Here is a 13,431-nt window from a genome sequence, read left to right as displayed (position 1 = left end):
TCTGTGAGAGGTACTGTACAGAGAGCAGCTTTCTTACATTTTTTAAATGTACTGTGTTAAATTTGCTTTTGTTTCCTTAATAAATATGATTTCAACCTTCATTCAGGCTGTGTCATACTTTGCGTTCGACTTCTGGGTGATTTTTGAACCACCAAGAGTGATATGTTTTGCTGGTCTGCCCCTATCCTCACATTTCTCATATGCCCCATTGTTTCTATTAAGCAATTTTCTATTAAGCAAGATTTTGCTGGAACGCAACTATGGTGTTACAGGAGAACTGCCTATACTCTGATGGGGATTGAGGGATGCACGATGCAAAATCAGCTTCAGGAACGCATTTGATTTGACATTCTATTCAGCTTTGAAGAAAAACTAATTGGAAATGACCATTCACACATTAATTACATGGCCCAGCTTCATTCAAGTCCTATAAAAGCCACCTCCCCTTGGAGGACAATTGGACAAATATGCTAGTATTTTCTGCACAGGACATCCAAAGCATTGGCTAGATGTCCAGGAAGTCTCCTGCATTTGATTTATGGATTTTCAGAGGCAGTTTGTTATGGATCACGAGAAAAGTACTGAATATGCTATTAAAGGCAATGAAGCTGAGTGGCTAAATAGCTTTTGACTTTCAGAACAAAAAAAAAGTGGAGTAATGAGTGGAATATTTTTAGGTTCACAAGCTATGTGATTGTCCTGGGAACTCATGCTTTTAATTTATACAAGTGATTTCAGCATAGGCATAAAATCAGTAATATCACAGTTTAACATTATTTTAAGGGGGAGCATAATAAACTATGAGTACGAATGCAGGACATTACAAAAGATAGAAGTCTGTGGTGAGATAAATAGGATTACCGTGGCTTAAAGCATAATTCTTGTGACAATAATCATTTCTTTATGAGAAAGATTTGCATTTTCATGTAAAAACAACATAGATTCTAACAAGGCAATTGAATATAATTTCCAGGTACAAAACTCAAGGGATTGTAAAGGAGCTTCCAAACAGGATAGTGGATTACATTCGCCCGGGCCCATATAGGTTAGATTGGGACAGTTTAATGACATCTTTGGACATTATTGGGCAATTTGAACAGGTAAGATGATTCATAGAATACTGACAAACATTTCCTATATTTTTGCAACTTGCCTTCTCCATTTGTGAGAAGATTTTACTCTGAAATCCTGCACAAAGTGAAAATCACAAATTGTCATTAGATTTTTTTTAAAAAAATGTATAAGTTTCAAATGTTCTTTCTTTCTCCTTCATGCTTCTCTTCAAAATTCTTAGTTTTTCAAGCACTTTTTCTTGAATTGATGACAGGCTGTCTTCCTACTAAATGAAATTGCAATTTTATCTAATAAACATTTTCGGGATCTAGATGGAGGAGCTTTATCTTCGGGTAGAAGCAACTTATCTCATGTAGTCAACAGGATTTTATCTTTCAGTTTATTATTAATGGATTGCTAATTCATAAACCAAAAGTTGCTTGACTACCTCTGCAAGATGTTACAACTCTTTGGGGTAGTGCATGAGAAATCCAGCCCTGTTTTTGCCAAAGTCATCACCAGAAGTTAAAAATTTTTTAAAATGTGTAAAATTCCCCAAACTACCTGACTTTCAGAACCGAACTGAAAAAAAAAACATGGACCAGATATACCTGCCAAGTCAACCAACCTGGTTTTTGAAGTTTCCTTTAAAACTGTCAGTGACATCTCTGCCATTTCCTTTGCTATTTCCAGTGCCAAATCTTAAACACAGTGCAGAACCTCATGTTTTCCTTCACCTGTATTCCAAAGCAATGCAACCCTGACCAAGAACTGTAGCAAACATTGTTACGCCTCACAGAGATATAGCGTTGGAATTGAGCACTGCTCTTCCTGGAGTTGTCACCAGAAGTTAAAGATTTTAAAGTTGATGTAATATTTCACAATTTATCTGGATGGTGGAACTCCCTTCCTGACAAGATTGTGGGCCCATCTACACCAAATGTGCTTCAAGAAGGCATCACTTCCTCGATCACTTCCACCACAAGTATGCGCTGACCAGGAAGTTCAGACTGAAATCATGCAAGCCACAGTGGCAATAGATTATATTCTACTAAAGGACTTACAGTATGTCACAGCAAGTCAACAACCTATTCTCCTAACAAACAACTGGGATTGTTGTAGCACAGTCTAGGATAGTGGCAGTGGCTTCACAGAACATAAACCAGTTATCCAGTCTCAACGGGCAGCATTTGACCTCCGAATCGACCACTGCCCTTGCTATTTCTGACATGCAGTGCCAGGGAGAGAAATAAAGTCCCGATGTGTCTCTTGTTTGCAGGTCTTTTATTTGTCCCCATTTTATTGTCAGTCTCAATCATGCATGTTGAACTGCAAGGTTAAAAGAGATGCTTTTTGAAGCTTTTTGCTTCGGAATGGCATTGCTGATGTTAGATCAATGTTACTCACTGATTGATGTCATGGTCTGTCTACTTTGCATATTTCCAGGAAACAGTAAGTGTATGTCACTTAGTTTTACCAATATGGCACCTGGAACATTTTGAAAGTCTGTGCATTGGGCTGTGGAACACAAAATGTACAATTACGCCCTCAGCACCTGGTCCTTTCTGTTTGTAAGTTTTGCCAAATGCAAATTTGGTGTCAGAGTTTCCTGTGACGTTTACTTCAAGCTGAAATGTACTTTTGTGAAATTGTGAAGGGGATTCTCAAATGCAAGGTTTTTTCTATTTAATATAGTAACAATACACAGTTGGACATGAAAGTAAGATAAATGTCTAACAGGTAATATAAATAAAGCATCCCCTTTAAATCTAGTCACATTAACAATATACTATACTTCTATATTACCTCTGGGGGGAAAAACTGAAAATAAGCCATATTTAAGTAAAGAATGCCTCTGTAACTTGGAAGTTTTGCTCATAATTGGTCAGGTTATCTGTACTGTTTCCGACAATTAGAGTCTTGAAGCACTGCCAAGAATTGGTTTATCTCATTTTCATGAACTGCTCAACCCTGTCATGTCTGCTGCATTTTGTTTCTGCTAAGTCCCTTCATGATGTACTTTGAGTCCTGTAATCCTGTAGTGGGCCAGCGACTGTACAGGAGGTGAGAGCATGACCTTGGTCAGACAACATTACCCAGAGTATACCTGCCAAGATAACTGGTTGGGTGGATTTATGTTTTTGCTCTAAGTCAAGTAGGTCTTGCATGCTGGAACTTTCTCCTGGAGTAGAGCAGGCACTGGGCCTTCCAAATTCAGAGGTGTCATTGTAATCATGCGCTTACACAAAATCTGCGAGGCTGCACCTTGGGAGGGAGAGAGGCAGTGCTTCCAGTGAAGGCAAAGATTGAAGCTGCAAGTTGAGTCAAAGCTCCTCAAAGCCATGTGAGCCAGTGTTTTGTACTTGTGAAACTCCATCTCCACCTGAGGTACTGCAGAATGCAGCTGGGATTTCAGACTTAGAGCTGCTCGAGGTCGCTCTCCACTTCAACTCATGAGCCTTCTACCACCCATGCTACAACCACTGTGATAAAACTTTACAGGAGCATGAGGGCAGGCAAAGGCACAAAGGAACTGCACAAAGTTTAATGTTTGTATATAATGTGGAATATTTTAATTGGGCAGGAATTGTCATGGTGGCTTTTATTTTTACGTTGTAGTCAATTGGATGCTATGATAGGTTGTGGAACTGTGGATACAGAGTCATTGGAGCACTGATGTTACAGTTAATGGTCATCTGGTTAGCCCTATCTAGTAAAAGCAAGGGGTTATTTAAGTTGTCTCCTCTATTCTTGTTCCTTTTCCTTATACACCTGCTTCTGAGCTACTTGTTGTATAGCTGGTGGCAAGGGCTAGTCTCTCATGGCAATGTTATGCAGCATGCAGTAGATGACAATGAATTTTGACAATTATTCTGTCAGTAAAAGCAGAGCTTCTCCTGAGTGATTCAAGCTGCAAAAGCATTGTTTCATCTTGCCAGCGGTCTGCTTTGTAACACTTCACATGCATGCTGCATGGGTTGCAGACTGCCTACCATTAGGCTTATGGTCAGTAATAAGTTTGTGGTTTGAATGGTGTCTCAAGTGCAGCTGGTCAGTGAAATACCACAGTATAAAGCCACTATGACTGCTGCCGGCATACTGAACATCGAACTGGGTGGATGTCCTGGTTAGATCGCTATTTTCCTCGTTCGTCTTTCAGAAGCTTGTCCTGTTGTTTGTGGCTTATGTTATTCTCCAAAACATGCTGTATTCCAAGGGGAATGCCTACTACTTCATGCATCTCTGGGGCTACTTGTTTGTGGAGGAGTCTTAATGTCAGTAAAAGCTTGAGCATCTGTCACAGCTCTTCCTGTAGATATTGGCAACTGCAGAAAGCACTGAACTCTTGTAAAATCATAGCAATAAAAAATCAGCCAGCAACTAACTGTTCATGCTCTTTTAAAATATTGTTGGTTGGAAATGAACTTTCCTTTGGCTTCAGTTGAGCAAGTTAAGAGAGTGTTAACCAGAGTTTTGAGCTCTTAAATGGCACTGTTGATATCAGTTAAGGTTACACACTGATTGAATCAAGAGTGAAAATCTTGTCCCCGTTGCAACATTTGGATCAAATGCCACTCTAAGCTTTGGATGAATAAGTAGCAAGTAACAATTGTACCAAACTTGTGCCAACCTCTAACCATCTCTAAGCAGTGAAAATCTAAGAACTTCCAATTACATTCAATTGAATTATATTTTCAAATTCCTCACTATTCTTATCTTGGTGGAGTCGCTATTGATTAGAAACTCAATGAGACCAAGATACTATAGATAGAAAGCAGGTCAGAGGCTGGGTATTCTACAATAGAAGGGTCACCCCCAGACTTAACTATTTCACTATCAACAATACACATGTCAGTTGTGTGATGGAGTACTCTCCACTTACCCTGAAATTCAGTGCATTCAGGATAAGTAATCCACCACTGTAAAATATTCCTAGTGCACAATAGCTCTAGGGCATTCCATTTACAACATGTGCTGCAGCAACTGTAAGGTTTCTTCTATGTCACCTCACAAATCCTCAATTTTTTTCATCTAGAAGGAAAAGGACACATGGGAGCACCACTACCTCCATGTTCTCCTCCAAGACATGCTATTCTGAAGCATTTATCACCATTTCCTTATCATTGCTGGGTCAAATTCCTAGAAATCCCTCTCCAAAAGAACTTTGGGGAGCACGTTTATCACACAGACTTATACAGGTCGGGTTGCCAGCTCTCACTAAAAGCAAAGGATAGGGAATAAATGTTGATGTCACCTGCATGTCAAGCATAAATGTTTAAAAAATATATTCTACATTGGCCTATCAACATGCATTATTCTTACTCTTCTGGTTAGTTTCCTGCACTGAATGAACTTGATCTTGCCTAAGGTTTCCAGCATATGTCCTAATTTGCAGCAAGTCCTGTTCACACATCACCATTGTGCTCAGTGATTTGTTAAATTGATAATGTTATCGCAGTGATTGTAATGAGGTCAGCCAGGTGGACCTTGTGGAACATGAGTTTCCTGATTGGACATGATTAACTGCCCCAATTAGGAAGCCCTGGGTGACAGATAAGAATAGGAGTGTCAGATATCCTGTTCACTCTGACAGCTGGCTCTGAGGGAGCTAGATCAATGTCGATGACACTCTACTTGTACATAAAGTGTGACTTGGTGATAGAATGCTGGCCTCTGTACAGTTATTTCAGAGGCGATGAGAGAAAAGCATGTTCCTAAAGAAATTTGCTTGCAACAATCGCCTTTGAGTTGGGGTAACAATTTCTGGCATCATGCCATTATTTGGGAAGCTAACTCATTCAATCCTACAATCAAAAACTGTGGAAAGAATGTTTTATTTTTTTTCCAGGCAAATGACATTGGGCCAGATGAAAACAATGAGTAATTCTTCTGATAGCTTGTGGACCCACAGATTTTTTAAACTACTAGGAGCCTAACTTTCCCTGAGGCACCAGATACTAAAATCTTTCAAGAGTTGATGGATTTAGTTAAGGAATGCTATAACCCCAAACCTCGTTCAGTTCTGAGGTGCTATCAGTTTTACTTAGTAATTTGAGAACCAGGAGAATCCATGTTGGGATATTTAAGATGATTAGGAGATGTAGTGACTTTTGTTTAACCCTCAATGAGATGCTGAGAGATTGTTCTGTACATGGAATTAATGAGGTACCCTTGCAAAAGCGCCTATGAGCTGAAGCCCAACTGGACTACAACTGGCTTTATCATTGAAAAATGAGGCAAGTGGAGCCAATGAGTTGCTGTGTGTTCCGATTGAAGTGGACATCCTCACCAGTCTAACTGAGCTTGGGCACATCATTTGAACGAAAGCAATTACATAACCTCACATATCCTGACTAGAGGGATCTAGGTCAGCCTACAGCAAAACCCCAAAACAAAGCCAAGCTTGGCCAAATGGTTAAAAATGTTCGTCAGGATCCAGGCCAGTAAGCAATTGTAGTTGCTGCCAGTATACGGACTTGAGACAGCAAAAGAGTCCCACTAAATCTAAATTGAGTAAGAGAACTCATAGGGAGAGTGTAAACCCTGGAAAGTCCACCTACATCTGGTTTGGGACAGTTAAATTGCTTCTCAACATCTGAATCAGAACCAATCAAAATAAACATCTAGTTAAATGATCACCTAGTTTTAATGGAGATCAATGCAGACGCAGCCGTTTCAGTCATCATGGAACCAGTCTTTAACAAAATTCACTCTGGACTCCAACTCTTGGGTTTGCACAAGACCTCATCTTGATTGAGAACCTATACCAGGGAACATTTACAGATTAAGGGTACAACTTTGGTTCTGGTCTCTTATTAGAATAAGCTGATTCAGTTACCATTAATTGTAATAAAACACTCGACCCAAACTTGATGAAGTGAAACTGAAAATTGACTAAACATTTTTCAATTAGAAAATGGCTGCCTGAGTGATGTCCTCATTAAATACATAGATCTTTTTCAGTGAGGTCTAGGGATTAGCAAAGGAGTGAAGGCCACCTTGTATGTTGACCAGGGAGCAATTCCACAATTCTGCAAGGGCTATCCAGTGCCATTTGCCATATGGGCAAAAGTAGAGGCAGAAATCAGAAAGTTGGAAAGGGAAGGAATCATCAAACCCATCCAATTTGCAGAATGGGCAGCACCGTTTGTGAAGCCTGAGGGGTTGATTCACCTTTGTGTGGATTTTAAACAAATGGTAAACAGCTTTCTGCAGCTGGACAAATGCCCAATCCCTCATATATTGAGGATTTATATGTAAAACTGGTAAGGGAAGCCATCCTTCACAAAACTGGACATGAGCTCTGTGTACTTGCAATTGTAGTTTGATGAGGATTCCAAGATGTATGCTACAATTAATATCCATAAGAATTTGTACCAATATGAGGCGGCCATTTGGGGTACTGTCAACCTGTACAACATTTCAGCAGACAATGGAGAGCATTCTGCAAATTCTATCCCAGATCACCATTAATCTAGATGATATGTTGGTAACAAGGAAAACTAATAAGGAGCACTTAGATAACTTGGACATAGCCTTTAGATGCTTCTTCCAGGCAGATGCATGCCTGAGAAGGGAAAAATATGTGTTCCAGGCACCCTTAGTAACCTACTTGGGCTATAGATTTGACAAGCGCAGCAGGTCAGGCAGCATCCAAGGAACAGGAGAATCGACGTTTCAGGCATAAGCCCTTCGGGAGCTTATGCCCGAACGTCGATTCTCCTGTCCCTTGGATGCTGCCTGACCTGCTGCGCTTGTCAAATCTATAGCCCAAGTAGCAACACATTTTCAGCTCTGATCTCCAGCATCTGCAGCCCTCACTTTCTCCTATAGATTCGACAAGACCAGGTTACACCAGTTGGAAAATAAAGTGAAGGCAATCAAAGGTGCCCCGGCTCCCATGTCTGTATCAGAGCTTAGGTCTTTCCTTGGACTCCATCTTAGCACCTTTGCATGAATTCTTTAAAAAGGGTCAACTTTGGAAATGGTCATGTAGCCAAGTCATAGTTTTCAGGGAAGTGAACAAACCAGCTATGATCTTCTGAGGTGTTGGCGAACAGTGATCCCAAGTGAAATCTGGTATTGACATGTGACACCTTCCTGTATGGCATCAGGCTAGTATTAGCTCATAGGTGGCCTAATGGGGAGAAACGCCCAAAAGTGTATACATCCAGGACTTTGGCTAATGCATTGTGTAAATATGCTCATATAGAGGAGGAAGATTTGGTGATCATATGTGTAATCAGCAAGTTCCACCAATACCTTTGTGGATATAAATTTGTAATAATAACAGAAGCAAACCCCTGCCATGTCTACTTCAAGAGGGCAAAGTTAAAAATCACACAACACCAGGTTTAGTCCAACAGGTTTATTTGGAATCACTAATTGACAACCACCTGATGAAGAAGTAGTGCTTCGAAAGCTAGTGATTCCGAATAAACTTGTTGAACTATAACCCGGTGTTGGAAGATTTTTAACTTTGTCCACCACAGCCCAACACCGGCACCTCCAAATCAAGAGGACAAGGCAGTGCCACGCATAGCTCAGGCTGAATTCAGCTGTAGGGTCTAATACTTAGTGCATGTGATTACAAGTTGGAACATCGCCTGGGAGGCCAAGTAGCAAATACAGATCCATTGAGCCGCTTTGTACTGGCAGATACACCACTGGTAGAGTCTGTAATGGCTTTAAATTTTCTGAACACACTTCTGGTCACAGTTGACAATATCAGACTTTGGACACAGGTCCGATCCTGCAAAACTGAAACTGCAAGTGGTGATGGGGAAAACCAAAGGGCCATCACAACCAGCAATAGAACCTTTTTGGACCCTGAAAGACAGAACACAGTAAAGGACGAAGTGTGGAGCAAGAGTGATTGTCCCGAGCAATGGTTGCTGCCAGATACACTCTGAATTCTAACAGGGTCATTCAAGAGTTTCCAAAATACAGATGCTGGCAAGAAGCTATGTCTGGTGGCCAAGATTGAATGCAAGTATAGCCACATTGGTGAGGCAGTGCCCAGAGTACCAACAAGGGTGAAACTTACTGCCAGCTCACGTTCATGGGAATGACTGGGCAAACCCTGGACTCAGTTACACATTGACTATGCAGATCCTTTCATGGGCTCAATGTTCTTAGTAATTGTGCAAGCCTGATATAAGTGGCTGGATGTACATAAAGTCATTAATCAAATATGGGGACAATGATAGAACGTCTGTGCAATATACGGACTCCTGGAAGTGCTGGTTACAGATCACGGACAATCATTTACCAGCAGGGATTTTAAGTATTTCCTAAAGTCAAATGTGAGGTAGATAGGATAGTGAAGAAGGCGTTTCCTTTATTGGTCAGAGTATTGAGTACAGGAGTTGGGAGGTCATGTTGCGGCTGTACAGGACATTGGTTAGGTCACTGTTGGAATATTGCATGCAGTTCTGGTCTCCTTCCTATCGGAAAGATGTTGTGAAAATTGAAAGGGTTCAGAAAAGATTTACAAGGATGTTGCCAGGATTGGAGGATCCGAGCTACAGGGAGAAGCTGAACAGGCTGGGGCTGTTTTCCCTGGAGCATCAGAGGCTGAGGGGTGTCCCTGGAGCATCAGAGGCTGAGGGGTGACCTTATAGAGGTTTACAAAATTATGAGGGGTATGGAGAGGATAAATAGACAAAGTCTTTTCCCTGGGGTTGGGGAGTCCAGAATTAGAGGGCATAGGTTTATGGTGAGAGGGGAAAGATATAAAAGAGACCTAAGGGGCAATTTTTTTCACGCAGAGGGTGGTACGTGTTTAGAATGAACCGTCAGAGGATGTGGTGGAGGCTGGTACAATTGCAACATTTAAGAGGCATTTGGATGGGTATATGAGTAGGAATGGTTTGGAGGGATATGGCCCGGGTGCTGGCAGGTGGGACTAGATTGGATTGGGATATCTGGTCGGCATCGACTGTTGTACCGAAGGGTCTGTTTCCATGCTGTACATCTCTTTGACTCTATGACTCTAAATGGTATTCATCATACAAGGACAGCTCCATTCCATCCACCATCAAATGGTCTGGCAGAAAGAGCAGTCCAAAATTTGAAGGCAGGCTTAAAGAATCAGCCTACAGCTCCACTGGATAATAACTGTCCCGGTTCCTATCTGACTGTAGGATCAACTCTCATGCAACTACGTGATTAGCTCCTGCAGAGCTGCTAACAGGGAGAAAACTCCACACCTGGTTAAATTTGACCTTCCTGGATGGTGAAACAGCATAAGGAACACCAATGCCAGTCACAAGAGTCTACAAACTGAGACAGTTTACTTTCGAGAATACATTTTGGTGTAGGAACCACAGGAATGGCCCGACATTGATAAGACGATGGTTGAGGTGAGTTCAAGTCCAGTGACTTACAAAGCTTGGGTAGGTGCAACGTTCTTGATTAAGCATGTGGACCATATGAAAGCTGCAAACTCGCAAACAATGTGGGAGTAAAACGTGGCTGGCTCCTCAACTGTCTTTCCAACTGTTCTGGAACCCATGGGTTCTCCTCCTCCATCAAGCATTGAAGATACCTTGAAATCTGAGATGGACATGACGGACGTTGTCACTGCAACACTTTTGCCACCTGAAGAGAATTAATTTCTTCTGAGATGCTCCACACGCAGTGGGCGAGCTACTGTGCGGTATACACCGCCCATATCAAAGGCAGAGTTGGAGGAACCTGATCCGGTGCTAAAATGCTCCATGAGGAATTACAAAAGAAAAGAACCAGCCTAATGTCTTGCACTGTGAGGAGGGGGGGAGGAGGGGGAGGGGGGGGGGGGGGGGGATGTAGTGATTGTAACGAGTTCAGCCAGTTGGACCAGGTTCCCTGATCGAGGCTGTTAATCTGGTCCAATCAGAGAGCCCTGGCTGACTGATAAGGACAGGAGTCTTCAGAGGTTCTGTTCACTCTGAGAGCTGGCTCTGAGGGAGCTGATCAGTGTCAAATACTTTATACATGTAAAGAGAGGCTGAGTTGGTGATGGGATACTGGCCTGTGTGGACTTATAAGAAAAAACAAAGAGCAGGAGTCTAAGAGGTTTTGTTCACCCTGACAGCAGGCTCCGAGGAAGCTATAGTGTCAGGGATTCTCCATATGTAAATAAAGAGTGAGTTGGAGTTGGGGTACCAGCCTCTGTGAACTTATTTCAGTTATGACAAAAGATTTCACAATACAGAAAACAATGACAGTAAGATTCGTAATAAAGAAACAAAATATTATGTTTGTGTGCATGTAAATGGCAGAATAAAAAAAACACAACATTTCACCCATGGAAAAGTATACTTGCCAGAGAGGTAGTACAGTAAAGGTTCAGGATACTGATTCCTGAGACAGAAGGCTTGACCATTAATGGAAGGTTAAGTTGACTAGGTGTTTATTTTCTGGAGTTTTAAAGAATGACAAATGATCTCATTCAAAATACAAAATGTTTACAGTGTTTGATGAGGTAGGAGCAGGTTGGATATTTCCCCTAACTGGGAGGTATAGGATGAGGGTATACAGTCTCAGAATAAGGGGTAAGCTATTTAGGACCGAGATTTGGAGGTATTTCTTTACACGGAGGTCAGTGAATCTTTTGGAATTTTATACCCTATAGACTTGAGTAAGTTCAAGACTGAGATTGATAAAGATTCCTATATATTAAAAATATCAATGAATGCGAGAAAATGTTGAGATGGAAGATCAGCCATGGTCTCATTCAATGTGGGCTTTAAGGGCTGAATGATCTGCTCCTAATTCCCACATTTAAGGCCTGTTTCTTCGTTTCTGTTTCTTTTGTTTTTGAATGTCCAGGTCTTAATCTTGTTTTTCATGTTTTTGCTTCTTGACTGTATTTTGCAATCCACAGTATCTTGCTTTTGGGTTAGTACTGCATCTGGCGTGAACTTTATAGACTGCTTGAAAATGACTAGAACAAATTGTACATGTTAGGTCTACTGTCTTGTCCTCCAAGGAAACCCATTAGAAATGAGTTTATCTATTCATGTTGCAAATACACCATTCCACAAAGTGTGTCTCGGGAAAGGAGAGACATGAGTGCTTCAATTTACAGTATTAACCTCCTGTTATGGACCATGACTCAGAAAAGTGGTAATTTTGGTCTGTAGAAAGTGAGATGGAGCAGCAGCGGCACTGGCAAGAATAGCTAGATAAAAAATTATTAAAATCAGGTGTAGAGGGGGTAGTGGCGGCCATGGATTCAGAAAAGGTTTCTTAATGGAGTAATTTAATTGTGAAGGAGCAAAAAGGGACTTAGGAAAAAAAACCAAAAAGCAAAAAAGACTGGCTGATCTCCAGGCCTTGTTTCTGAGGATTGGGCCATGGACTTCCATTGAGTGTCATGGACTCTCCGTGTATAAATAAAGGGTGACTTTACTGGCAAAGTACGATAATAGTTTGCCAATGTTTTCTGCAGATCAGGAGACTTTCCCACTTTTACTACCTGCCAACAAGGATAATTGAAGCATTGACATACCGATAATCAGGAGAAAGTGGGGACTGCAGATGCTGGAGGTCAGAGCTGAAAAGCGCAGCAGGTCAGGCAGCATCCAAAGAGCAGGAGAATCGACGTTTCGGGCAAAAGCCCTTCTTCAGGAATGAGGAGGGTGTGCCAAGCAGGCTAAGATAAAAGGTAGGGAGGAGGGACTTAGGGGAGGAGCATTGGGAATGCGATAGGTGGAAGGAAATTAAGGTGAGGGTGATAGGCCGGAGTGGGGATGGGGGCGGAGACGTCAGGAAGAAGATTGCAGGTTAGGAAGGTGGTGCTGAGTCTGCGTGTTGGGACTGAGATAAGGTGGGGGGAGGGGAAATGAGGAAGCTGGAGAAATCTGCATTCACCCCTTGTGGTTGGAGGGTTCCTAGGCGGAAGATGAGGCGCTCTCCCTCGTGTTGCCATGGTCTGGCGATGGAGGAGGCCAAGGACCTGCATGTCCTTGGCGGAGCGGGAGGGGGAGATAAAGTGTTCAGCCACAGGGCGGTTGGGTTGGTTGGTGCAGGTGTCCCAAAGGTGTTCTCTGAAATGTTCCGCAAGTAGGCGGCCTGTCTCCCCAATATAGAGGAGGCCACATTGGGTGCAGCAGATGCAGTAAATGATGTGTGTGGAGGTGCAGGTGAATTTGTGACGGATATGGAAGGATCCCTTGGGGCCTTGGAGAGAAGTGAGGGGGGAGGTGTGGGCGCAAGTTTTGCATTTCTTGCGGTTGCAGGGGAAAGTGCCGGGAGTGGAGGGTGGGTTGGTGGGTGTGGACCTGACAAGGGAGTCGCGGAGGGAGTGGTCTTTCCAGAACGCTGATAGAGGAGGGGTGGGAAATATATCCTTGGTGGTGGGGTCTGTTTGGAGGTGGCGGGAATGACGAA

General features: G+C 42.2%; 1 protein-coding gene across 2 annotated transcripts in view; it reads left to right on the top strand.

The window, feature by feature from the left end:
* Positions 1-955: 955 nt before the first annotated feature.
* The window catches only part of stard4 (StAR-related lipid transfer (START) domain containing 4), a 21,963-nt gene continuing 9,487 nt past the window's right edge, over positions 956-13,431 (top strand). Inside the window, exon 1 of one of the 2 annotated variants that reach the window (XM_043721557.1) lies at positions 956-1,100. In XM_043721557.1, the coding sequence (XP_043577492.1) occupies positions 1,065-1,100 (36 nt within the window). In that variant the 5' untranslated portion in view covers positions 956-1,064. The remainder of the gene's footprint in view (positions 1,101-13,431) is intronic. The other variant, XM_043721551.1, reaches the window with a different exon arrangement.

This window comes from Chiloscyllium plagiosum, chromosome 2 (assembly GCF_004010195.1).
Source record: "Chiloscyllium plagiosum isolate BGI_BamShark_2017 chromosome 2, ASM401019v2, whole genome shotgun sequence".
In the NCBI taxonomy this organism is placed as follows: domain Eukaryota; kingdom Metazoa; phylum Chordata; class Chondrichthyes; order Orectolobiformes; family Hemiscylliidae; genus Chiloscyllium; species Chiloscyllium plagiosum.
The sequence above is the reverse complement of the archived record's forward strand: the minus strand, read 5'-3'. Positions and strand labels throughout refer to the sequence as shown.